The sequence below is a fragment of the Oryzias melastigma genome, linkage group LG16 (genome assembly GCF_002922805.2).
Source record: "Oryzias melastigma strain HK-1 linkage group LG16, ASM292280v2, whole genome shotgun sequence".
NCBI classification, from domain to species: domain Eukaryota; kingdom Metazoa; phylum Chordata; class Actinopteri; order Beloniformes; family Adrianichthyidae; genus Oryzias; species Oryzias melastigma.
The window spans coordinates 4830871-4856713 of NC_050527.1; the positions used below are offsets into that span (position 1 = coordinate 4830871).

The 25843-nt window shown below is 41.8% G+C and overlaps 2 protein-coding genes and 1 long non-coding RNA gene across 4 annotated transcripts in view; 1 reads left to right on the forward strand and 2 right to left on the reverse strand.

Moving 5' to 3' along the window:
- Positions 1–675: 675 nt before the first annotated feature.
- On the reverse strand, positions 676–5015 carry LOC112143659 (oocyte zinc finger protein XlCOF6). 2 transcript variants are annotated; one of them, XM_024267800.2, is made up of 4 exons: positions 4879–5015; positions 4220–4652; positions 1156–2388; positions 676–1052 (listed from the first exon to the last, which is right to left on the reverse strand). In XM_024267800.2, the coding sequence occupies exons 2-4, from the start codon at positions 4638–4640 to the stop codon at positions 973–975; spliced, it is 1734 nt and encodes a 577-aa protein (XP_024123568.1). In that variant the 5' UTR covers positions 4641–4652; positions 4879–5015; the 3' UTR covers positions 676–972. The 2 variants fall into 2 exon arrangements, with proteins under 2 accessions (XP_024123568.1, XP_024123567.1); XM_024267799.2 differs by having other exon boundaries at positions 676–2388; positions 4879–5014.
- On the forward strand, positions 4356–19363 carry LOC112143738. Its single transcript, XR_002918790.1, has 5 exons — positions 4356–4483; positions 9714–9840; positions 9952–10109; positions 15081–15287; positions 19159–19363. It is a non-coding gene; the product is annotated as an uncharacterized LOC112143738 (long non-coding RNA).
- megf8 (multiple EGF-like-domains 8) overlaps positions 5201–25843 on the reverse strand; it is a 24010-nt gene continuing 3367 nt past the window's right edge. Inside the window, exons 5-43 of the mRNA XM_024267717.2 lie at positions 25275–25455; positions 23798–23886; positions 23395–23608; positions 23137–23320; positions 22883–23028; positions 22696–22806; positions 22464–22615; positions 22283–22384; positions 20897–21044; positions 20413–20576; positions 19925–20128; positions 19400–19597; positions 19049–19309; positions 18852–18970; positions 18606–18737; positions 18304–18417; positions 18082–18165; positions 17598–17837; positions 17325–17509; positions 17035–17248; positions 15638–15878; positions 15419–15551; positions 15071–15321; positions 14749–14859; positions 14536–14654; positions 14207–14444; positions 13789–14124; positions 13563–13698; positions 12442–12673; positions 12199–12322; positions 11914–12124; positions 11581–11795; positions 11293–11488; positions 9925–10093; positions 9641–9833; positions 8687–8857; positions 8466–8596; positions 8224–8356; positions 5201–8138 (exon numbers count right to left, since the gene is read on the reverse strand). Of these exons, the coding sequence (XP_024123485.1) occupies positions 6645–8138; positions 8224–8356; positions 8466–8596; positions 8687–8857; positions 9641–9833; positions 9925–10093; positions 11293–11488; positions 11581–11795; positions 11914–12124; positions 12199–12322; positions 12442–12673; positions 13563–13698; positions 13789–14124; positions 14207–14444; positions 14536–14654; positions 14749–14859; positions 15071–15321; positions 15419–15551; positions 15638–15878; positions 17035–17248; positions 17325–17509; positions 17598–17837; positions 18082–18165; positions 18304–18417; positions 18606–18737; positions 18852–18970; positions 19049–19309; positions 19400–19597; positions 19925–20128; positions 20413–20576; positions 20897–21044; positions 22283–22384; positions 22464–22615; positions 22696–22806; positions 22883–23028; positions 23137–23320; positions 23395–23608; positions 23798–23886; positions 25275–25455 (8076 nt within the window). The 3' untranslated portion in view covers positions 5201–6644. The remainder of the gene's footprint in view (positions 8139–8223; positions 8357–8465; positions 8597–8686; positions 8858–9640; positions 9834–9924; positions 10094–11292; positions 11489–11580; positions 11796–11913; positions 12125–12198; positions 12323–12441; positions 12674–13562; positions 13699–13788; positions 14125–14206; positions 14445–14535; positions 14655–14748; positions 14860–15070; positions 15322–15418; positions 15552–15637; positions 15879–17034; positions 17249–17324; positions 17510–17597; positions 17838–18081; positions 18166–18303; positions 18418–18605; positions 18738–18851; positions 18971–19048; positions 19310–19399; positions 19598–19924; positions 20129–20412; positions 20577–20896; positions 21045–22282; positions 22385–22463; positions 22616–22695; positions 22807–22882; positions 23029–23136; positions 23321–23394; positions 23609–23797; positions 23887–25274; positions 25456–25843) is intronic.

A 25843-nucleotide genomic window follows, 5' to 3' on the forward strand; every position in this document is an offset into this window, starting at 1 on the left:
TTTTTAATTTATTGATTTTAAAATGCAGTGCATTAGATAATCCTGTACTAAAGAGCTTTTTAGTAGTTAGGGAACAGGGAGGGCATTCTGACATAGTCCTAGTCATCGAATATTCGGACAGCTCTACAAAACGGAAAAGCACTTTAAAGAGCACTAAGAAGTGAAGGAATTCAGATAAAACCGGTGGGTGGAAAAAACAAAAAAAAAGGTCCATCTCTTTACAGTATCTATAGTATCCATTTACAGCTTGTGTCAAAGTCAAGGTCCCCCAAGTAATTATATCCGTTCCTCCAGATCATTTTATTTTATTTTTATTAATTGTCCGATGTTATCTTGCGCTTATTTCTAGCTTGTATAATTATGACAAAATATATTTTTATGGAGAATAAAATATTGAAAGTCATTGAAGGTTTAAGTTGATTTATTCTGGAATAATATTCCAGCCTGTTTTTATTCATAGTAATGCTAAAAGGTTATTATTTTAAAATTTTAAAAGTTAGTTTTAATGTATTTAATAAATGTTTATCCTGGTTAGCCCACGACCTAAGGTGTGTTTTGGATTTTGGCCCCTGTGTGATTGAGTTTGACACCCCTTATTTATAGTATCCATCTACAGTATCCATCAATTGACCGTCTGTTTAAAAAGTTTCTTTAAGAAGAACCACACAGCATCCATGCATCTGAGAAATAATTTATTAATGATTTACACTGAATTTAGCTACGAAGGAAATGAACCGTCTGCTCAACTCTTCTTCATAACACTTTCTAGAGTCTTCATTGAAATTAGGGTTTTGCAAACAAACATACATGTTAGGGGAAAAGTAGAAAAAGATTACATGTGATATCATTGGTTGTTTGGGCATAATTTAATATTTTGAATCAATAGTGTTACACAAAGTTAATAAATAATTAGAGCTTAGTTAATACTTACATAGATTTGTTGTAGTCTAGTGTTAGATACAGTTCTTGAGCTCATCCTTGTTCCTGCCCGTCTCCGGAGGACTCAGCGACACTTTGCCACGTGTCCGGAGAGATGGTGAGAGCGTGCAAACCTGCGGAGGCAGTTAGGGCAGGAGTACGGCTTTTCGCCAGTGTGCGTCAACATGTGTGTTTTTAAATGGCCTGACAGGCGGAAGCTCTTTCCACATTCCTTACAGGTGTAGGGACGCAGGTTAGTGTGGCTTCTCCTGTGCTTGCCGAGGTCACCGGAGGACGTGTAGCAGCGGTGGCACTCCGGGCATTCGAAGGGCTTCTCTCCAGAGTGGATCCTTTTGTGCTTCACCAAGTCCCCAGACTGAGTGAAGCTCTTGTCGCATTCGTCGCATTTGTACGGTCTCTCGCCGGTGTGGGTTCGCTGGTGGTTCCGCAGGTGGGACAGGCGGATGAAGCGGTTGCCGCACACCGTGCAGTGGTACGGCCTTTCTCCGGTGTGTGTCCGCAAGTGTATTTTTAAAGCCCCGAGATCTCCAGTCTTCAGCCCGCAGTCCCCACACTGGTGAGCTTTTTCGCTGTTGTGAAGTTTGGCGTGAACCCTCAGGTTCCTCCGAGTGTTGAAGCTCTTTCCACACACGCCGCAGTGAAAGGGCTTCTCGCTCGAATGCGTCCTCACGTGAAGGTCCAAGCTGGACTTGAATCCAAACTCCTTTCCACACTCGGGGCAGGAGTATTCCTTCTTGCCAGAGTGCGTGGTTAGGTGGCACCTGAGGTGGTGCGACCGGACGAAAGCCTTGCCGCACACCTCGCATTTGAAGGGCTTCTCTCCTGTGTGTATCTTCATGTGCTGCCGCCAGCTGCTGCGCTCCACGAACCGCCTCCCACAGTCCTTGCAGGCGAACGGCCGGTCGCCCGTGTGGGTGCGCATGTGGTCCACCAGGCTTTGGGGTGTCCGCACCTTCTTCCCGCAAACTCGGCACTGCACGCCGGTATCCAGACAAATGGGCTTATCTTCAGATTTAGCAGCATCTGCTTGGTGACACAAATGAGGCCCCTGACCCCAGGTAGCTTTAAAGCTCTTCCCACAGTCCGCGCAGCTGAGATGCCCTCCCCTCGTGACCACTGACATGCTGTGCCAGCGCTGACAGTGGTTCTTCAGGTTCTTCAGGTACTGGAAGCTGCGGGCGCAGGTCGGGCATGGATGCAGCCTTCGAGGAGGAGCAGAAGGGTGGACCTCGCGTATGTGGATGCTGAGGCGTACTTTAGATTTAAAGGTTGTGTTGCAAATGGTGCAGGGGTGTTTGGCCACGAAGTTTAGGGTTTGGTTTGGGAGGCATTTTTTGAGATTATTAAGGTATTCCTTTTGATGGACCCACTTAACGTGTTTCTCCAAGAAGTCCAAGTCAGTGAAGGAGACAGTGCAGTGAGGACATGGAAAAAACTCGGATGAAGACTCTAAGCGAGAAGAAGACAAACAGATCGCAAAAGGAAATTAACAAGAGACTGAATTTTCTTTTATATTTCTTTATTCATGCAGGAATGAAAAATAGATCATTATTAGGGAAGCATCCAAACTGTTCATTTTAAATGTAATATTTGTATTTTGATGTTAAACTTTTTATTTTTTAAATATCTATACATCATTTTAAAGGAGCGGCACCCTTCGTCATCAGTATTATTGATTCCCTTTTTTATAGTGCAAATATTTTCACAAAAGGTTAAAAGTTGAGGCTGAAATACTGAATAGTCTGTTAAAGCTTAGCCCATGTGAATCTGACGTCAAAGATCCAAATTTGACTCCAAAAATTTTAAGCACAAAAGTTTTTATTTATGAAGTGAGCTTCAACTATGGATTTATTTAACAACAGCTCAGGTGAGTCTCAGTTCCTGGTGAAAATTGTAAAGCGATTCAAGTGTTTTTTTTTTCATTTTCATGTTTCTTCTTAAGCCACAATCTGTTGACCTATAAGCAGAAGTCTTCAACCTTCAACTCTTCAAGAGCCACTTGGGTTGATTTGTCACAGACAATAACCCAGTTGGAGCAGTAAATTCTTACCTCAACCTTTAGAAAAATAAAACACTGATTTGTATTTATGTACTATTATGACAAATATGGATGAAATGTTGTTCTTTTTGGCATAAATAAAACACGAAAACAATAAAAAAGATTTTTTTTTTCTTCAAGATATGAAATTGTTTCTAACTTTTGACAGAGGTGCACATGACTTCCTTTCAAGATCAAATAAGATTATCTCACTGCAGTAAATGTAGGAATTGGTAGTGTAATCTCAGCAGTGACAAAAATGAAAAACATTTTATAGTATGTATTTCGGTCAGAAATGTGGAAATCTAACATCCCATTAAACCAGAGCTCATTAAGGGACCTTTGGAAAATTTTCAAGTCATAAACTGAATTTAAAATCCTTGAAATTGTTCAAATATATAAAAAAAAATCTGCCTTAATTTTGGTTAACCTCCATGTGTCTCTGGAGCCGCAGGTTGCAGACTCCTGACTGAAAACCTTCAGTTCAATTTCAACCAATAGGTTCAATGTTTATATACAAAAACCCATTCTCAACTCAATGTCCTGCATTTTTTTTTAATCCTCCCTTGAACAACACACACTCGCTTTTAGCGATAGTCATTATGTCATTATGTGCAATAAGCAAGGTAACACGAATAAAACATGGAGGGCAGTGTACACTCGGGGATGGAAAACATTGATTTTTAGGACCCCTAAAGTTACCCACCAAACTCAAGGAATGCACTTTTTAAAAATAAATTAAAATTAGGCATCATGTAAGAATGTTTCAGTTCATGAAAAACTGCAGAAGAGTTTTGTTTTTACCAGTGAGATCATCAATGGGATCTTTTAAAGCTACAGGTAAGTTCAGATGAAAAAGTCTTATAAACCTGATTAACTCGATTTATAGGTTGACTCTTTTAGAAATTTCTCAGTATCACTTATTTTGATGGAAGGATGTTTTTAATATTTCTTAAAGGAAGAAAAAATGACTGAATTTAACAAAATATGTATTTTTTCTGAAGAAGAAACGGATTGTTAAAAAGTAACATACCTTTCCAAATCAATTTATGAAGATTCTATAAATGTTTTATAAATTGATGTGAACATTAATGAACTGCTTTCATTTATAAAAGGATTCTTAGTAGTTTTTCACATTTAAAAAAAAATGGTTTCATACAAATGATGATTATTTTATATCTCAGAGTTATTTTCATCAGAATTGTGACTGTTATTTTAGGATAATTGAGGAACAGCTTGTACCTGTACAGGTCTCCTCTTCTTCCTCCAGCTCATCCTGGATGTTGCTGGAATCCTCCTCTTCAGCCTCATTTTCACTCAGTATTTCCTCTTTAATCCAGGAGTCAGATTCCTCCTCTTCCTCCTCCTCCTCCTCCTCCTCCTCTTTGACAGCAGCATATTCAGAGTCGAACTCCTGTTTGGTGTCCTCCTGCAGATGGAGGCCATCTCTCCTGTCAGCGGCGGAGCAGCTGGACGCATCTTCGCCGTGCTCGTCGCAGATTTCGGGTGAGTGTGGTTCCTCCTTTATCAGAATGTTCAGATCATCTCCGTTGGTGTATTCCTCCTCCTCCTCCTCTTCTTCGTCCTGATCCACTTCTGTTTTCACTGTGATTTCGTCGTGATGTCTTTCTTCTCTGTTTTCTTCTTTTTCCGCGGTTTTCATCTTTTTCGCCAACTAAAAATGTAAAAAACACACACACTCTAAAGTCAATGCTGTAGCTGGCAAAATATATTAAAGAAAAAATAAGAAAATAACAATAAGAAGCAATGGTTTAATCTAATTGAGTGTTAGCTAACATTAGCATTTGTCACAACAGTTCTATATAAACTAGTTCCCGCTGCCTTACAGCTAAATAACAATTAAAATATACTTTTATTTTACGATTAAAAATGGTACTTACATTTGTAAACGAAGCTATTTTAACTGAGCAATTTGCATTTGTTTAACCCGGCCTTCATTCTCTGGCTGCTCAGTTGTTTATCGAGAGCATCACGGGAAAAGCACTACTGACTTCCTGTGAACCAGCCAATCAGCTTTGACCTCAGTTCCTTTAAAGGGACCGCATCGTTTTTGTGAATTCAAATTTTCTTTCTTCGTTTCTAACATGTTTCTTCCACTGCTTTCATTCTTAACTTAGACTTACTTAATCATCTTTTTTTTTTAATTTACTTAAGTGATTTTCTTAATTTATAGACACTAGATTAAAAAGAACAAGACAGGGCAAAAATGTTGCAGACTTTATTGAGCTGATTTGGGACATTTAATATTCTTTCCATCTTTTCAATAATACTGTTCCCTTCTTTTAAAAAAAGAAAAAAAAAACTCAAACAAAAAGGTATGTACAAAAATAAAGCTACATGCATGTAAAGTGTTTTATGCTTTCTTATGGAGGGTTGTAAATATGATCAGAGTTTCACTTTGCTAAACTTTTCTGAAGCTCACAAACAAAATAAAACATTTGTTTTTGTCAAATAAAAAGCCAGCAGCACCATTCTGATTTCATCCAACTGGATGCCATTTGTAGACAGCGGGACACACGGGCTCCTTACAGTGCAAAAAAAGAAAAACAAACATAATACATTTAGAAACCTTTCACATGTAACTCTTCTGCACTGGTAATGTAGTTTCAATAGACTAACACTTTGCAAACACATTTTTTTTGTATCAAATTCATTTTTTCTTCAATCCAGTTTATGACAAATACAATCATCTACATGAGGATTCTGAAGAGCCACCACAATAACCAGTTAGAGCGGACATATCAGAGTAAAATTTAAAGTAACAGTTTCAAAAGAGCATATTTGTATGGAATAGTTAAACAATATCTAATTGTTGAGGTGAAAACAATGAGAACATCTTCCCTCATAGTGTTCAATCAAAACAATGAAAAAATGTACATCTGCAGAACTACAGAATACACATTACACTTCCGTTACAAGTATTAAGAGTAAGCCAGTCGACTCACAAAAAAAGGCAAGAAGTGAAGGCAGATAAAAAAAACAATGCAACAGCATGAATATGAATATGCAAAAACATACACAAGTCAGTCCAACAGAAACATGTAGCTTAGCAGATTTGTATATACCCAGGTACAGTTCTAAATCACTCAATTTGACTCACAAATAAAAGCAAAACAACTTGCAAGCAACAGACTTTTGTATTTTTCCTGCACCGGACGAGCACATTATTTTGAAACAATTTGAATTTCTCGTTAGGATTTTTTGATTGTCATTTTGTGGGGTATAAAGCGCAAATCTGTTTAAAAGCTTACAGAAATTGATATATTTTTCATATCATTTATTTTCCTTCATACCATTTATGGTCAATTATATTATTTTTGGAGTTTTTTTAAATCTGCTAATACCTGTGTAGAGATTACATACAGTATACAACAGGTCAACGTTGATTTGTGTAGCATTTGTAGTGCATTTTTAGAGACAGCCGACTTGGTCATGTAAAGCATTGAAATGCAGAATAGCAAGAGATCATACAATAAAAGACACTTTCTTCATGTTTATGCAGCGTATGTACATCTTTGTTCAAAATTCTCGACTCGGATTTACAGTAACTACTTCTTTTTGGAGTTTGCCTTGCAGCTGTGAAGCTTTCGAACAATTTCATACACTATGTCTTATTTTTTCTTTTTTTAATGTGTTGCTTGCTTTCCTACATAGCCATTGTGGTCAGGTGCTGATGACCCAGCAGCCCCTTACGCCCCACACCTGCCCCTGGGTGACCTCCTCCACTACCGTGGCCACAGTACTCTTGCAGATTCTGACGCAAAGTGACCAGTGCAGAACCCAAACAGGCACGATTTGGAGCCAGGACTCCCCCCGGGAGCTGGAACAGGACAGTAGCCACTCCGGCCATGCCGTCATCTGTGGGCTCTAAGGTGATGGGCCCCACCTTAAAGGAGGAATAGGAGAAGCCCATGAGCTGGGAGAGGAAAGGGTCGGAACGACAAAAGTGCTGGTAGCCGCTGTAGGTGGATGGATGATGATGATGCGGGACTTGGGGGCCAGTGGTGGTGCTGGCGTAGTGATGAGTGTTCAAGTAGTGCAGTGGTAGATGCTGTCCATTGTTGCCGCCTCCTCCTCCTAAGGTGAGGTGATGGTGGGCGGTTGGTCCAGAGCCCGGCTCATGTTTATAGGACACAGGTCCCGCCCTGCCCCTTTGGCCCACCACCACTCCGCCTAGCTTGCCCGTGCGAGCATGAGCGAGTGTTACAGTGCTGCCCCCCACGCCTCCACCCGTGGAGGGCAGATAGATGAGCTGGGGCTCCTCCGGCTCAAGGTATATGGTGAGTTTAGCAAAAGGCCTGGATGCCATTTTGGTCATCTCCTGAATGTGGCGACGCTGCTCCCGCCGGAAGTCCAGGAACTGCTTTATCTTCCACAGGAGAACACAGACGGACAGGAAAAGGAAAAAGCAGGAGAAGAAAACGGAGAAAAAGACGAAAAGGTCGATGTGGGCCTGGTCTTGTCTCAGGAACAGGAGACCCTGAGATTCTCCGTTTTGGTTTTCGGTTCCCACGCCTCTCAGAGCGATGTAGAAGCGACTCGACTTCAGGGAGTGCACTTCATGCGGGAAGGTTATGACCACGCGGTCTCGAACTCTTCTGACTATGAGCACGGTCTGCGGCTTCCACACAGTTATGTAGGTAATGAGTCCCTCAGAGCGTTCCTCTCGGATTTCCCTCTCTGCAGCTGGAGGCTTGGCTTGCAGCTGCAGTGGAGTGTTAGAGAGCACGGGACCTCCCAAGCTGGACGAGGAATTAGCAAACACTTTTATCGGGGACGGAGGAGAGTCTTTTTCCGCCCACGTGTTCATTCCACGAGTCACTGATTCCTCCTCTATCCTGATGGTGTGAATTCCTGTGTGTTTGTCCGCATCCACGATGAAGGTATCATGCGAGTTGGACACGTACACCTCCACCTCTCCAAAGGTCACGTCTATTGTGACCCGAATATCCACGTTTGTGAACTTTGGCTGCGCAGCAAAGAACACGGTGCGACCCTTGGGCAGGTTGCGGATAGTTGTGTGAAAGCAGTTTGTTTGGGACGTGGGGTCAAAGCAGCACTCTGTGTCCACGTTGAACTGACGGTAGCACTGACGTCCATTTATCGGCGTGCCATTGAAGGAGTCTTTGCATTTGGAGCACTAGATGGAAGAAGCACAATAAGAGAAAACTTGATGATCCAGAAAAAAACGCACAAACGTTACTCTACGACATGTATGTGCGTACCTGCTGTTTGTAGCAGTCTTTGCGGTCGTTCTGAGGACTGCTGAGGCAGGGGGGGCTCTCTGTGTTGTTCTGGCAGGGGCACCCTGACCCATCCTTTCCATCACACGTGTCTGCATGGCCGTTACACTGGCATCTGCAATAAATCAACACTTCAAGCCTCAACGCCATTTTAAATGTCTAGCAAATATTGCACTGTAGCTTTTCTCAAACTGCAATGCAGGTGAGCAGCAAATATTACTCACTTTGTACACTTTCCATCAATTAAAAAGTAACCGCTGTGACAGCTGTCACATTTGTCCCCAAAGCTGTTATTTTGACAATTCACACAAACAGCGTTTTCCTCCGTGGGGCCTTCATACACCCACATTTGAATCTGAAAAAGCAAAAAGAAAGACAAAAATGGTTTCAGACAATAAACAAGATGATTCAGTAAACTGTTTTTTTTTTCAGTTGAGGTGCTTACGTGGTCAGGATCCACAGGGAAAGACTGAGGATCATCACGAGCCTTTACGTCTTCGTCCCGCGACAGACACACATCACTGTTTCCTTGACAAAACTCCCGACAAGGACGACAAGATCCTCCCCCTTTTGCAGAGCCTACAAAAAGTGGCTTGCATTTTTCACAATGTGTACCCTAAAAAGAACAAAATATATCAAATAAATATCTATAAATTGATTCACATACACTAGGGCTGCCACGATTAGTCAATTAATCGACCACTAATCGACTATTTAAATAGTTGACGATTAATTTAATAGTCGATTAATTGTTACTTTATATTATATGTAGCTGGAGTGTAGTTAAGTGGAAAGTTATAATGGAATAATGCTAGCTTTTGGGACTACTTTGGCTTTTATTTGGGTTTTTAAGCTATTTTTGGAGTTTGGCTAATGTTTCAGCTTCATGATAGCTATTTTGGCTAATTTTTGATTTTTTTTTTTTGCCTAATTTAGCTTTTAACTAATATTTCTGGCTGGCTTTCAGCTTCAGCATTTTCATCCATCAATTGAAGCATCTTCAGCGGCCAAATTCAGCTTACAACATTCAAACTAGCATTTTCTGCAGGTAATGCTACATATCTAGTTTTTAGTTATTGTAAAGTCAATGATGGTTAATATGTGTGCTTTACATCCAGTTCGGAAAAAAATAATCGGTAATTAGTCGACTCTTAAAATAATGTGGCATCACTAACATACATTCGATCAAAAGTTTGGGGTCACCCTGACAGTTTTGTGTTTTCCATTATAACTCACGTATTTATCAAATGAGTTGTAAAATGAATAGAAAATATAGTCAAGACATTGACAAGGTTAGAAATATTTTTTTTTTATTTAAAGTTTTGCTAATCTAAGTGACCCCAAACATCTGAACAGTAGCGTATGTTAAACACTGCACATTCTGTTAACAAATGCTTACTATGGTGTTATTGTGGCACTGCAGACAGACGTCCGGTCTGCTGGCGCTCTCACAGTTACTGTGTTTGTTACAGCTGCACTGAGAGGAGCAGTTGTCCCCGACAAAGCCGAAGTGGCACTGGCAGTTTCCTGGAGATGTGCACGTTCCATTGACACAACCTTGTGCACACACCGGCTCACATTGACCAGAAAGACTGCAAGGTAAAAAAAATTAAAAAAAAAGTAAGAGGGTTGTGTATAAGCTGTAGGTTACAATAAATCTCAGACTGCAGCCCCACAGATCACCTGTTGAGTATGTAACCGTGTTTGCAGGTGCAGTGATATCCCTGAGGCAGGTCGTGGCAGTCCTGGGTGCTGTTGCAGTGATGGTGGCCGTTCGCACATTCATCCTCCTGTGGACAGCGCAGGAAAGACCAACTAGTGTTTCCTAGCGGACAAACCTCTTCACTCACACCTGGAAGCAAAAATAAGTGAAGACTCAGTTATTTTAATTAAACACTTAGGACCAGTTTATATTTAAGAGCGTTTTGTAATCGCTGGCGTTGTAGTGGTCGCACGGCCACAGGAGTGGAATCGCCCCAGTGCTGTAAAACAGGGTTCCTACGAGTTTAAGTGTTAGACTTTTTAAGACCTTTTTAAGACTATGCATGTCAAAAATTAAGACCAGTTTCTCAGTCTATTTATATTATTTCTCATTTTATTAATTTATTCCCGTTTTATCATCAAAACCGTAGTTTCTTTGTGATTTATGTCACGATGCTTCAGCGCTCTTCTTTTTTCAAACCGGCGGTGGGCATTCAGCGGAATCGGTGCATGACAACTGGTTCTCTTGCTGTTCATTTACATCATTTGATCAAAATAACTGTGGTAAAAAATTGACATGAAATGTGAAACAAAGAAGTTTCAAGCAGGACAATCTTTAAAGGCTCAGAAATCAAAATTCAATACTCTTTTTTAAGGCTTTTTAAGGTATTATTTTCAAATTCATAAATCCAATGATTTTGAGACTTTTTAAGGCCCTGCAGGAACACTGTAAAGTGTGACATAATTTAAATGGTAAATGGTAAATGGCGTATACTTGTATAGCGCTTTCTACCCTCCTTCGAGGGCCCAAAGCGCTTCACAGTCACAGACCCATTCACACATTCACACACTGATGGTGGCTCCGCTGCCGAACACTGGCGCCAACCTCCCACCAGAGGCAATTCGGGGTTCAGTGTCTTGCCCAAGGACACTTCGACAAATGGGCAGGCAAGGCGGGAGTCGAACCCGCTCACTTCTGATCAGGAGTCGACCGCCCTACCGCTGCACCACGGCCGCCCTGAATTTGTTTATTTACTTTTTTGCCCAAGTATTATCTGCTTATGCTTGGTGGACGAACACAAAACACTCTTCTGCCTCAGCCTGTTTGCAGATACAGCAAGTGTATGAGCATGATGTTATAAATGAGCGGTGAGAAGATCACGTTGCTTGAAAAGTATAGTTGACAGTTATCGCGTACAGACGATAGAAAATGCAAACAGTATAAACTAGATGTTATGATTGCTTTCAAGTATAAACCAGCCTATAGGACAAGTTAAAAAACAACTATTTTCAAACTTTTTACATACAGACTGCAGTCTTTTAAACCACTATTTTAACAAATATTCTCACCATCAAGACCTCCTTGCATGCAGCGTCCAGCCCCATTGCCTCCTGGGATAGCACACCAGCCGCACTGAGGCCTGGCGATGCAGTGGGAGCACTGGGTGAGCTGAGAACACTCCGTAGAGCAGGAGTCGCCCCCGGAAAGTAATCGACCGCACATGCCCGCTTCACAACGCAGGGGCACGAAAGACGGGCTCATGCACTACAGGAAACAAAAAAAATAAATCATCACTGGATTATGAAGCTGGCAGCACTTCAATAACCTGAATTCAGCAGTTGGAGCTCCAACCCTACCTGCTGCAGGGCCATGCTCCACACGCAGTACTGCCACCCTCCATCAGAGCCTCTGGAGCCGAGACAGGAGCTGCAGTTCTGCAGGCTGTGGCAGGGGGGAGGGCACGGCAGAGGAGGAGAGGACTCCACTTGCATGGGGGAGACATTGAGTAGAGCGTAGCTAAAGCACGTCCAGTCATAGGTGGGGTTCACACTCAAGATGCGCCTCGTCTCTCCTTAAGAAAGAACGTGACATTCAAGTTTTTATAGTGGAAAATACAACAAAAATGACATTTAACAACAATTCTTAATGTTATCCCAAAGTTTTAGCAGCAGACTTCAGAGCCCGTGTACCTGTGCGCTTGAACTGCCGGGTCCACATGCATTTCCCAGACGCCGTGCATTTGGGGCAGTCGGAGGCCTCGCAGCTCGTTTCAGTGCAGTTGCTCGATAGAAAAATCTCTCTCTGGTTGATCCGACAGTCGTGCTCAGAGGTGCAGCTGACAGAACTGCTGATGCACGCCCCCTCTGGACAGTTTGTGCACCACTTACACTGTAAAGCAGGCTGGGAAATGGAGGAAAGTAAAGATAGGAGTACTTTATCTGCATTTCTAATGTAGAGTAAGGGATATGTGATACCTGTGATGAAACAGAAAAGGTTTTAGGGTGACGGGCGAGGCACTCGCTACAAGTCTTCAGCCTTCGACACTGGTCTGGTTGGCGTGGAGTTGGGGAGCACGACAGTGTAGAGTAGCAGCCCGTTCTGACAGAGAGGGAGAGTTTACAGTGTAAATATGATGAATTCTATAAACTAAACTGAAGGAAATGAAAGTTTAAATGGAGTGAGTTCATAGATGGAGCTGCATCAGGAACCACAGGTACCTCTCAGCAGCATCTGCAGAAGCACAGGTTCCTCGACACCAGATGCAGCTGCTCGTGGTGGAGTTGCAGGCCTCTTGTGTGGGCAGCAAGGCGCAGGGGTCAGAGGGCACAGACAGAGTCACTAGTCTGCCCAGAGTGACCCCGTTGAAACCACCTGACATGAAAAGGTGGCCGTCCCATTCCGTCATGGCCAACAACACGGAGCGGTTTACAGGATTCCCTATGGCAGAGACTGAGAAAACAAACAGAATTAGCACTTTTGTTGCTTTCTCCTTATTGTGCAAACTTGCGGTGCATTCACTCTGGGCGTGATTCGCACGGCAGGGGCATCAACTTTCAATGTTAAGTCAATGAACAGAGGTTTTGCGGCACGATTTGGGGATCGGGCGAGGCGAGTTGACGTGGCGTGTCAACAAATCTGGGACTCTGCTTTGAGGACATGACATTTTTAGTGAATTGATCAAAGGGTAGAAAAATAAATCCAATATGGCTGCTCAATGAGAGGATTTTCATCCTGAACTTCAATCAGTTTTCTAAACCTGCTGAGGCCCTGGACAGCCTGTCAAAGAGCCCATGGAGCTGGAACGATTACGCTAGCAGCCGCTCGGTAAACAGCATAGCAAGCTAGGAGGGTCCGGCAGAGCTCCCTACGCTGGCCCGCCCTCGGTTAGCTGCCCGGCAAATGGAGAGCCCCCGCGGGTGCCATCGCAGCAGGCGCGATTGCTCCAGCTTCATGGGCTTATGGTGTTTTTCATCAAGACAATAATGAAAAAAATCCTCCAGTTTTACTTTTCATTCTCCCCTCTTGGGTAATGCTCAAATGGGGCCGTCAGGAGTGAAGTACACCGCACAGAGAGACTCTGAATGATCTGGTGAACCCAGACCCGGTGACGTGCTTGCTGGCGCCTCTGTAGAGCTCTCAAAAAACACATAAATCCAAGCTACTCGCTCAACATCATCCATGTTTTTCATGATGTGATAACAAACGAAGAAAAACGTTGGCGGAGCAACAACACGTCGAACAGTAAATTTGACGTCTGTCAAAAGAGAGGCGCCAGGTGCGAATTTGATGCGCGAATGGCGTCCAGTGTGAATGCATCATTAGAGGAAGCTTGAGTTACTTGGTTCTATCCAGGTGTTACAGTTGATCTGGTACAGGGACACAGAGTTACTGTAGTCTTCAGCTTCCGTTCTCCCTCCAATAATAACCATTGTGTCTTTGATCAAAGCAGCAGCATGAAAGAAACGAGAGGGAGGCTACAGAAAACAAAACAAACAATTATTTCCTGCAGTTTAATGATAGATGTTTTTCAGGTTTCTTAAATGAAACTAACTGCAGATTCTTACCTTATTGCCCCGTGAAGGAACCAGCAGAGACCAGGTAAGGTTGGGGTAATACAGACTGTAGAGCTCTCCTGAAGGCTCCACTGTTTCAACTTGAAAGCGGTACCCTCCGAACACATAGACAGCGTCTGTCTGCTCGTGGTAGACAGCCGAGTGGCCGTATAAACCCGTAGGTGGTGTGCCTGTGTGGGCAACAATAGACCAGTTTCCTGTTTGGGGTCTGAACTCGAGTAGGTGGTGGTTGAAGCCGTTATCTGGAGAGTAACCGCCAATCAGCAGCAGAGAAGAGTCTCGGCGCACTGTTAAAGTGTGGCCTGCCACTGGGGGCAGCACTGAGCTCTGTCAGAGAAGGACAATAATCAGATGTTTGAGGCTAAAACTAAACTTTTAAGTTAGATTGAATTTCATGCCACTCACTGACCTTGTATTCCTTCCAGACTAAACTACTGAGATTGAGACTCCATGTATCCATGGCAACACCTCCTGGAGTGACACCACCCACTACAAACATGAGGCTGTGGCCCGCTTCATGGCTTTTAGCAGTAGACTTTAAACCGGTCAGCAGGGCAGAGGCATGGTGGTACCGGGGGCTTGGAGTGGAACCGTCATCCTCAGAACTTGTCATGATTTCAGTCCAGTTACGGTTTAACACAGAATATCTAAACAAAGATACAGAAAATGTAAAAAATCCTAAATAAAGTGTGAAATGCTTTCAAATATGACGTTCTACGTCAGGCTTTGCTCGCCTACCTGTAAACATTGCCAAGAATTCCCTCTGAGAGCGAGAGTCCTCCATACATCCAGATGTTTCCCTGCAGTCCAGACAACAGAGTGTGTCCCATCCTGTGGAGGAACCTGTAGGCCTTGTTCTGCAAACACAAAAATATACATTCATGATATTGTTTGGGCTCTGGTTTAAATTTTATGATGAAACACTTTTTTTTTTTTCATTTCAGCCTCTACCTTTATAAGTTGGGTGTCCATCAGTGTCTCCCAAATCAAACTGCTTTGCTCCCGCAGAACCGAGCAGTCAGCACCAGCCCAGTTACTGGAGCATACACACACCCCCAAAGACTGAAGTCATTTGGGAGGGGTGGACAAACAAGATGCTGAATTATTTCATTTATAGTATTTTAAAACAGAAAAGTTCCATTTATTTAAAAACACAACTACAAAAATACAAGTTTGCTCTTCAATTTTCAGTTTAAAGATTGTTTTCTAAATCTGCAAAATTATTTTTTTAATTTCCAAAGAGAAAACAAGATTTTAACTGCTTTGATCTTACTGTATTACAGACTCCTCTTCCTTCCGCTGCTCCACAATCCTGGGGGCATATTGGGCGATCACAGTGTGGCCCCCCATACCCCTGAGGACACTGGCACAGCCCCCCCTGGCACTGGGCTCCACCCGGACACGTGGATGATCCCTGTTCATCTCCCTCAGAGCTCTGCCGGCATCGCCGGACCCAGAAAGACGCATTGAAGCCCTGTGGTTTGTTTGAGGTGACGTTGGCTTCAAAGTAAACCGACATCACACCTTAAAAAAAGAGAGAAGAAAATATTGGGAACCTTTGAGATCATAATAATATACATATTATTGTGTGGATTAGGATGACACTGTTTCATGTTTATACCTGAGGTGGCCTCCACTGTGATGGGCTCACTCATCGTGGTCCCACAAAAAGCTCCAATAAGGTTGTGATCAGAATGCACCACTCCGTTCCCCAGAAAACGAGGAAGGCCGTCAAACACGTAAACATAAGAACCCTGCGGATTAAACATCAACACACTTCATTTACTTGAAATATTTACGCCGCAGAGCAATCATGGCGCTGGCGTGCTTCTGGACTCACTTTACAGTACGTGTGGGAGTCTGGGTGAAGAGTGAGGGCGATTGGAGGGCAGGAGAATCCAGATGGACACGGTTTCAGATTGTCAGTGATGGATAAGACCCACAAACAGTGAGACAGTCCTCCTTTCCCTTCTGTGCCACTCCGCCAGCCCAGAGACGATGATAGGGGCGTGGTGGAGGAGGATGTGGAGGAGAGCAGGACGGAGCGGCCCTGGCACTGTCGGTAGCACGTACCATTATTCCTATTTGACAAAAAAAACAACATCATATTAAAAGTCAAGTACACTGAAAAACACAAAATCTAGTATTTCTGGCTAGTATCTATTTTAAATATCTTATTACACTTGAACTGATTAACCACCACCAGTGTGTGAATGTGTGTGTGAATGGGTGAATGGGTCTGTGACTGTGAAGCGCTTTGGGCCCTCGAGGAGGGTAGAAAGCGCTATACAAGTATACGCCATTTACCATTTACCATTTAACCAGCAACTTTTCAGTGAGATAAAATTACTTCTTTAAAAACACTAAATCTGGAATAATTTGATTAGTCATTTGACTTCAAAAAAAGACTTCTAAAGAAAAAATAATTTTTAAATCTTAAAAGCTTTTAGCCAGAAATTCCCTTCGTGAATGGTCTTGTTTTAAGAAACAAGCTTGCTTAAATTGTGGAAACAGAAATTTGTATTAAACTTATAATTTACATTGAATTATAAAGACAATTTTATCTTTAAATGTGTAATTTTAGTGTTATTTTAGATGATTACTGTCTATGATTAAGTGCTTTAAATTAGATATTTTTGGGGGAAACATATAAAGACATAACATTTTTGAGCAGTACATGTTTCTTTTTAGATATAATATCTCCAAATACCAGCTCAAAACACCTAAATGTTAGAGTTAACAGCTATTTTCAAGATGGCATTTTCAGCCTAAAAGGGCAGAACATCAGAACTTATTTTAATACATTTTACAAAGACAAATTTTACTGGTTCCAATGACAGATTTTTTTCCAATTATAACAGGAAAAACATTTAATATTTGATGTTTTTTCAACTTGTTTCTCCGTTTTTGGCATTTAAAAAAAAATCCAGTGAGTAAATGAAATAAAGCATTTCTTGTAGAAATTGTTTATCACCATTAACTGCATATTAGTAAATATTAATTAACTATTAAAATTATTTTTTAAAGCATATCAGTTTTTTTTGTTTATATAATGATTAAAAAAAGAACAGGTCAAAAACAGTAGAAACTTGCTGAGAAACTTAAAGGGATGGGACAAAGTCTGTGCTCTCCTAAAACAATAGAGTAAGAATGTTTTCAGCTGCTTTTAAATAGTTTCTGTCATTTAAATATGGAATATTTCTTCCATCTCTATTTGGGTTAAATAGAATTCCTTACCTGGGATCTCCATAGTAACCAGGAAGACAGGACTCGCAGTGTGGTCCCTGAGTGTTGTGAGTGCAGTAGCACTGGCCTGTCTGGTTATGACAGTATCCTTGAAGAGGGTCGCCGTGTCCGTTACACTGGCAGGGCACACAGCCACCGCCACCAGCCACTGCGGAGCCAAAGCTGCCAGGACGGCAGTGCTCACAGTGAGGTCCTGTGGTCCAGTCTGAAAAGGAGAAGATAAAAGTTTACTGACAGTGAGACAAAAGGGGGGTATTTTTCATAAATTAAATTTATCCCACCTTGGCATTCATCACAGATCCCCGGAGCAGTGATACACGTGGAGTGGAAGTTGCATCCACAGTCTACATCACATTCCACTCCACTCAGGACCAGAGTGGCGGGGTCAGATGTCCACCCCAGGGAACATTCACACTCAAACCGTGGGCTACCGCTGCACCGACCCTCCCGACACTCATTGTAGCATCTGCAAAAAAAGACAAAAAAAATCTTTATACAAAAACCCAGAACAGACAAATGATGGGAGTAAAACCTTTATGTTGAAGGAATCTCACGTTTGGTTGCAGTGCAGCGTGCCATCTCCTGTGTACCCCCTCTCACAGTGGCACTCATATGAAGTGGGTGTGTTAATGCAAGTGGCAAAGGCGTGACAGTTGTGAAGACCCAGCCTGCATTCCTCTACGTCTGGGCAAGTGGGGTAAGACCAGACGGCATCTTTCTCCTCTTCCTCCAGATGCTCAAACTCCATCATCATATCGAGCGGTCTGGGTGGAGCAGAGGTCTGCGGTTCAGGGCTGAAGGGCGACAAGGAAATATGAAATGCTGCAAATATAACAAAATAAAAAGCTTATTCTTTTAATTATTGCCACAAATATCTAAATCATAAAGAAAATGAAAAAAACGTGACATTTTTTTAAATACAATATAAAAACAAAAATATAATAAATAGCATAAAATAAAATCTGTCAGCACCATGCAAACATATGTTATCACTTTTTTAGGAAATACATTACATATGTGTAACAACAAGCGTTTTACTTTTCAGCCCGTGCTTCAGCTACAGCCACACTGCAGTTGTAAACAGACGGATCGTCCACTCCTGCCCAGTCTCCCCTCAAACATCTGCAGGGAAAAATTGGAGAACATGAATTAAATAGAAATAAGCAGAAAAATAGGAAACATTTTTAGTTACAACAAAGGATGTATTCCTTTAAAACTAAATTCAAGTCTCTTTTGTAATTGAACTTGTGTCATACGTACTTTCCAATCGTAGGGTTGTTGTAGTCTCCGCACCAGCCACACTGGAACGTCCGCAGGCAGTCGGTGCATGTGTTTAAAGCTGAACACTGTTTACACTGAGGAACGGAATGAACACTGACAAACAGGAGAAAAAAGTCACTAAATTAATCATAAATGTTCTATTCATAATTGATATGAGCAAAAAATAGACTAGACAATACAACAAATCCTTTAAGTATTTAAAGAATATGAATGTTTGGGCTCAAGTTCATTAATAATTACCAAGTAAAATCTAAAATTAGGCATAATAAATGTGTTTTTACCTGTCATACCAGTCCCTGCACTCTCCAAAAGGGTATTTTGTGAGGTAGGCGGCAAAATAGAAGCAGGTCTGGGCTGACTCACACCATGCACACTGGCTGGAGTTTGAGAGGCACTCGCCACACGTCTTTCTCCTTTGCAATAAACAGGGAGTGAAGAACAAGAATAGAAAATTATACTTTTGTTTTTTAATAAAACATGTAAAAATCTGGCATAAATATGTTAGAAAAAGGAGTTTCTAAACTCACTGGTTGCAGACTTTAGGACAGTTTCTTGGATCATATATGGAGCCTTCTAATCTTCCACGCCTGCTGCACTGATAGTCACCTTTTTTGCTGGAGTTTATTTGCCATTCACAATAAGGGTCCTGTATATTTAGTTTTGTTTGTGTCAGAATAAAGGCTTTTTTTTGATAAAATTGAATATTAAAAAAAGCATGTTCTACCTGAGTACAAGCAGCACAATCTCGGTACTCTTCACACAGCGTGCAGTGTTGAGGAGCCAACAGCAGATGGCGCTGACCGTCTCCTTTCCCTTCACCCTTGTCTCCCTCAGGACAGTGTTCCAGGTCTGGGCTGTCACGCAACAGACAGCGGGATAAAGATGGACACCAGCCACAAGACTGGTCAGACAGACAGGCCAGGCAAGACATGTATCCTGCGCAGGAACCTGAGCGGAACGGCTCCAAGAACAGAAAGGAGATCTCCTATGACATGAAATGAAAAAAAAAGAGAAAAATACAATAACTACAATGAAAAAAGACTTGATAATTAAGCATCTGTGTACCAATACTCACACTCCTTCCAGGTAATGTTCTGTTCCAGATCAGAGCCATCTCGCTGGTCTGTCCTGAGCCTGAGTTGTTGAGGTAGCCCTCAGCTTGGAAGAGGTAGTGGTTACCTCTGGTTAGGTTAGAAAACAATTTGCTCCCATCTGCTCGAACCAGCATCCTGTACTCTTTTTCTTGCTGTGCACCCCAGCGACCCACCACTTCCTGATGGAGAGTCAGCGATAAAGCAAAACATGGAAAAAGCAGAAAAAAACAATCAACAAAGAGCAATAAAACTTTTTTCTTTAACCCTTTAACTCTGGAGATCTAGTGTTTATGTTCTTTGATGTACTTTAACTTTTAAACCGTTGACACGATCAACGTAATTCCGGTAGATTCTGAAGGAGAAAAGCGGCGCTTTTCTCCTTCAGAATCTACCGGAATTACGTTGATCGTGTAAAGATTTTGTGCTTTAGAGTCACCGGCGACGCCTCACGTGTTAAAGGGTTAAACATAACATGATATAAAACCTGAATTTGAAATGCTCCTCACCAGTTGGGTCGAGTTGGGCCCGGCTGCCATTCGAGCCTCGAAATGAAGCCTCTGGATGCGAGCCCACAAAGAGACGGTCTCTGTGGGAGGGGGTGCAGGTGGAGGCCCACCCCACAACGGGTGGATGAAGCCCCTGAACTGTAGAGCTACATCCATTTCTGTGGTGGGGCTAAGAATGATATTGGTGCTGCGGAGGATGGACACCTAGTGGAGGGGGCGAGGTGAACGGAGGATAGTGGAGGACGGAGGTGAAAACACATCAACAGGAGCACTATTCTCTACAAACTGAGCCACATTTTTGACTACTTGAATAGAAAACATCTCTATGCAAACGAAAAAGAGAAAACAAAGAAAACTCAATGAATAAGGAAAATATCGTAGAACAAGAATATTTGAGCTGCAGACTGAGATTCTCAAAGGAGTGAAGGAAGGAGCATAGGAGGAACCTACAACCAGCAGAAAGAGCAATCGAGATTAGGACTCCGTACCTTGTCAGGCTGGGAGTCGTTGCGGGGGTGCTGGAAGGTGAGCAGGTGCAGTCCCGGGACATAGTTCTCGGTGCGACAGGAGTGGAGGGAGGTTAGGAAAAGGGTACGCTCCCCCCACCAGCCGTACGCCCCTGAGATCTGGTCCACACGGCACGCACTTCGCTCTGCGAGACCGAGAGGGAGAGGTCAGCCACACAGAAACACATCTGACCTCTTCATGACTTTGATACAGCTGTTTCCTTGTTTGACTTGTGTGAGACATGCTCAGGAGGAAAAGGGCTCGACTTCACCACACCATGAAAAGTTGACGACTGGACAGGCAAGTCAAAGAAAAGCCTGAGTAGCGTGTCCAATCTTAGCCGAGTGTAGTCGAGTCATTCAACTCCATTTTTGGGACACGCCTCACAGGAGTCCAATCCCTCCCATGTCAACGCCCAACTGTTTTTTTTTTACCTATTTTCCTTCCTCCCTCCCTAGGCCTCACCTGACACTGGTAGGCAGGACTCATTCTGAACACACCAGCCAAATTCACCGGGGGCTCGAGCTAGAGATGCTGGAGTGCCACTGAACACCAAACAGGACTGACAGTCAGACAGGAAGCGAGCCAGTCCCAGGCAACCAGTGCTGCCACACTGTGACCAGAAAACTCAGGTTATGCGCAACAAATGAAATCAAGACTTACTTTAATAAAAACACATCTAAAAAAATGTTCAAGGAGGCATGTATGGGGTCAAATCAGGATCCGCCTTAAGTGAACGAAAAAAAAAAACAGATTGAAAATTAAAAAAAAAAAATTGAATATTTCAAAGCAGTTTTAAACTCAAAATACATATTGAAAACTTGAAGAATTTATTGAACATTTGAAAAAAATTAACATTTTAAAAAATAATATAAATATATAATACATATAATATATGTACTTTCAACTTCTCTTTTTTTTTGCTTTTTATTCTTTGCCTTAAGTTCTGTGTTTTCAGTTTCAATTCAGATTTTCGCTGCTTTACATGGGGGCGGGGCTTTGAGCTCATTGGCTACGGGGACATGTTTCCCTGAGGGTGACCGAACACATGAATATTTTCACACTTTTCCCTCATTTTCTATTCTCACTGATCAAACTTTCATAGAAAAATAAGTCTAACATTAGGATGCAAACATGTTACCACGATGAAGATTTATGTAACGCTGTCAAACTGCTCAGGCCTAATCTGCGAGACAAACGGCACGGAGGAGATTGATTGACAAAAACAACAGCAATGTCGTGCTGAAATAATTCCACCAAACAGCGAGACCACAAAAGGTTCACCGTGATATAGCGAGGGTAAACTGCACAGTAGTGATACTGCTCTCCCTGAGTTTGATCAGAGTAGGGTGATGGAGGCGGGGACATAAACAGACAACGTTCTGTAGCAGAAAACAAGTCACATCACCATTACCTCTTAGGGGATCATGGGAAAAATGTCACTGTAGCCAATGAGCAAAATTAGAATCAGCTCAACAGCGAAAATTAGGAAACTTTGAATTTAAATTGAAAACAGAGAACTGAAAGCAAAGACGGAAAAACAAAAAAAAAAGGTTGAAAGTAAAAATAAACTTTTTTTAAATGGTAACAGATTTTTCAAGTTTCAAATTTACATTTTTTTTATTTTCACATTTTTTTTGTCAATGTTCAACTTTATTTTTTTCAAATATTCAATAATTTGTTCAAGTTTAAAACTGCTTTCATATTTCCATTTTTTTCCAATCTGTTTTGTTGTTTACTTTTAAAAGAATCCTGATTTGACCCCATAGGCTTGTAACAAACTAAAAACATTGTTTTCATAACTCTGGATAAAGCAGAAGTTCCTGAAAAATTATTGTTGAGAAATATTACCGGGTTGGTGGGCTGGTACTCTCTACAGCGTCCTTCACACCAGCTGCATTCTGGGTTCTTCAGGCACATGCTTTCATCGAGTGCCTCCGCACAAACCGCATCCTGAACACACAAAACAATGTAAGATCTTTTATAAGAAAGCATTCCTTTATCTAATTGTGGTTTTACTGTTGTAACTCACCCTGTCTCCTTGATCACTGCTGACAAACAGTGGTACTTTGTAGGCCACAAGGTCTCCACGAGCAACACCACTGTAACCACCAGCAACCAGCAGCACTCTTCCTTCCATCACTGCAGCGACGTGGGAGTAACGGCCCCTCACAGCTTCACCATCTAACCAGAAGAAAACATTTAATATCTACAAATGTTACAAATTCCCAGTTAAAAAGTAGAAAAACTTCACGCTAACTCACTAAAAGACCATCGATCTCCTGTTGACACCCACTGGTGACACCCCAAATGATAAAAAAAGATTTCCTCGTCGTAGCATTTTTCTTCTTGGTAGTGAATGTGAACGTTCCCTCCTGTGGGAAACACACAAAACAGTCAAAACACTCTTGAAAAGGTTTACAAAGCTGCTGCTTGCTAGCAGAGGCTCACCATAGACCACCATGTAGTTTCCAATGACAGTAGCAGTGTGGAACGCTCTCTCTCTGGGACCAGTAGCTGGAAAACGGGATCGGAAGAAGGTCCAAAAGCGCTTGTCCACGTGAAAGACGTCAGTGCTGTTCACCCTCACACTAAACCTTAGGAATAAAAACAATGTAGAAAGTCAATTTATGAAACAGCAAATGTTCCCTCTGACTTAAAAACCACCACTACTCTTCTGGAGACGTCAAAGACCAGGTGTGTACCTGGCAGTGGTAGGCCTATGGCCTCCATAAACAAGCAGTGTTCTGGATGGGCTGTGGAACACCATGGAGTGGCCGGCAGTGGCGGGGGGTTTCCCACCAGTTGGTTGAACCGTCTCCCACCTTCCAGAACCGTGCAACCCAAACCGATACAGAGTGGAGGAAAACATGTCCTCCTCAGTGCGACCTGCAGGAGATATATTTCTCAGTGGAAGGCTTATCTAAACACGACCATCTCTGCAACCTGAGACTCAAACTCACCTCCAAAGACATACATAAAACTGTCTACTACAGCGGTGGCATGGTTAGCCAGCTTCGGGGCACCACGTGAGTTGGAGAAGCCGAGTTGTTGCCAGTCGTCATTAAGAGGCCTGTACATCCAGACATCACAGGCCAGGGAGCCGTTGGCCAATTCTCCTCCATAGATGACCATGTTACCCTTATAGTCTACTGCTGTGTGAGAGTGCCGAGCCAACTGTCACAAAGCAGGGATTAAAAAAATATAAATATATGATAGTTTTTAATGAACTGGAAATTTATGACTGCTGACATTTTGTGCATGAAAATATAACTGGCAAAATCTGCAAACACTTTAACAAACTGATGATCACGAGATGTTTATCTATGCAAAAATGTTTGTAAAGTATAGAAAAAAATGACTTACAGGGGAATGACCATAGGACCTGCTTTCCCATTGGTTAGAAGTGAAATTGTACTTGATTAAGTCTCCAAGAGCTCCATTTAAATCAAATCCTGCAAATGAAAAGACAAGTCAAAACACAATGGTTTAAAAAAAAAAAAAAAGAAAGAAATAAAACTTATAACAAATGCATCATGCATTAAAACTCGTATGTATGAATCTTAATTCTATTGAAGAAAGGTTTTTTAGTAACTCAGTCAAATTCTACAGGATAATAATGGAATATCTACCACAAAAAAAGAAAAAAAATGCTAGTTTGAAGTACCGTCCCCTCATCTATTTTCCAAGAAAATAACACACAATAGGTGAAATCTACGGGAGCCGAAAACAGCCTGCTCTACTTTTTTTGTTTTGGATCGTTTTCTTATTATGAAATCCACTATCTTGTTATAACAAGAAAATTAAGTTGGTTTTCTTGTTATAATAAAGGAATAAGGAAGCATGTCCCCCTCTCCCATTCACGCACGGAGACAAAAACTTTACCTGTTTTAAGTCTCTGTAGTTTGTGGTTTACAACAAAAACAGCAGAACGCTCCACAAACGTTGTTTTTAGTCTATTTTTTATTTATTAGTGGATCTACGCTCTTTAAACCTCTTAATTCCGCCGCATACACCAGCACCCTCCCTTTATTTCCTTAAAAACCCCGAACAAACATGTTGATTGAGTGAGCGTTTCTGCATGGTGCGTTCACTGAACTCCGGACAAAACAGCAGCAAAACAAAGCAGTTTATCAGGGAAAATCTCAAACACCAGCACTGAATCTCATAAAATCAATTGACTAAATAGTGCTAAAGATTTTTTTTTTTTAAACTGCTTTGTTTTGCTGTGTATTGTATAAAAATGATGAAAGCATAGCAGCGGACTGAGTTGGACCTGTTGGGCCGAGTGGCTGTTTGGCTCCGCTAATGTCCGGAGCTCAGTGAACGCACCATGTGAAGATTCTCATGGGCCCTGAATTCTGAGGTTTTTTAAAGGTTTTAGGAAAATAAAGAGAGGATGGCTGGACATGAAGCAGCATGAAGGCGTTCGAGGGACAACTTTTGTGGAGTGTTCTTCTGTTTTTGTGGTTAACCAGAAAATAAAGAGACTTAAAACAGGTGAAGTCCCGGCATCAGTGCGGGAAAGGAAGAGGGGAGGACGCTCTATTCTTCGTTGTTGATTATCTCATTTTCTCAAGAAAACTCAGTTTGTTTTCTCGTTATAACGAGTTATTTCATTTTCTCGAGAAAAAAAAGTTCGTTTATACTTTTCTCAATTGATTAAACTGCCAAAGTTCACAAAAAAATAGATACTATAGAATTAAAAGAAAAAAACGCAAAACTACCAACTACAAAAGATGAGCAACATTATAGCGAGGGACCACTGTACCGAATGTAAACAGAAGTTGATTTTGTGACACTAAAGCAGTAACACTTGATGACAAAAGAGTCTTAAACTTACCACCAAATAAATACAAGGCTCCAGTAGATGACAGGTACACGCCAGCAGAACCCGTTCTCGGAGGATTGTAGGGGTTCCCCTCACTCACCTGCCACCACTGTCCCGCCCCACTGTCATCGTGAAAACTAAGCTGGCAGATCTGACCAATGAAGCCTGAGTTACACTGGCAACGTTCTCCTTTCTGATACAAAGAGCAAAAAGATAAGGTTAAAATCATCACTCAGTATCGGAGATAAAAGGTGTTTTGGCTCAGAGCGCTTAGTTGTTAGTGTTGCACCTTTCAAAACGTTTGGGATCACTCAGACACGCTTTTATTTAAAAAATGACTTGTAAAAAGAACAGAGAATTTAGTCAAGACATTGACAAGGTTAGAAAAAAAGATATATATTTGATTTTTTTTATTTTAACCCTCCATTTGCAGCGATTCCAATCCTTTAGCATTCTAGCTAATTTAAATTGAAAACAGAGAACTGAAAGCAAAGACGGAAAAACAGAAAAAAAAGGTTGAAAGGAAAAATAAACTTTTTTTTAAATGGTAACAGATTTTTCAAGTTTCAAATTTACATTTT

Coding starts and splice junctions, on each gene's coding strand:
- LOC112143659 (XM_024267799.2), bottom strand. CDS start 4,640: ATGAAAACCGCGGAAAAAGAAGAAAACAGAGAAGAAAGACATCACGAC. Junction 2,389..4,219: donor AGAAGAGGAGACCTGTACAG/GTACAAGCTGTT, acceptor CTTCTCGCTTAG/AGTCTTCATCCGAGTTTTTT.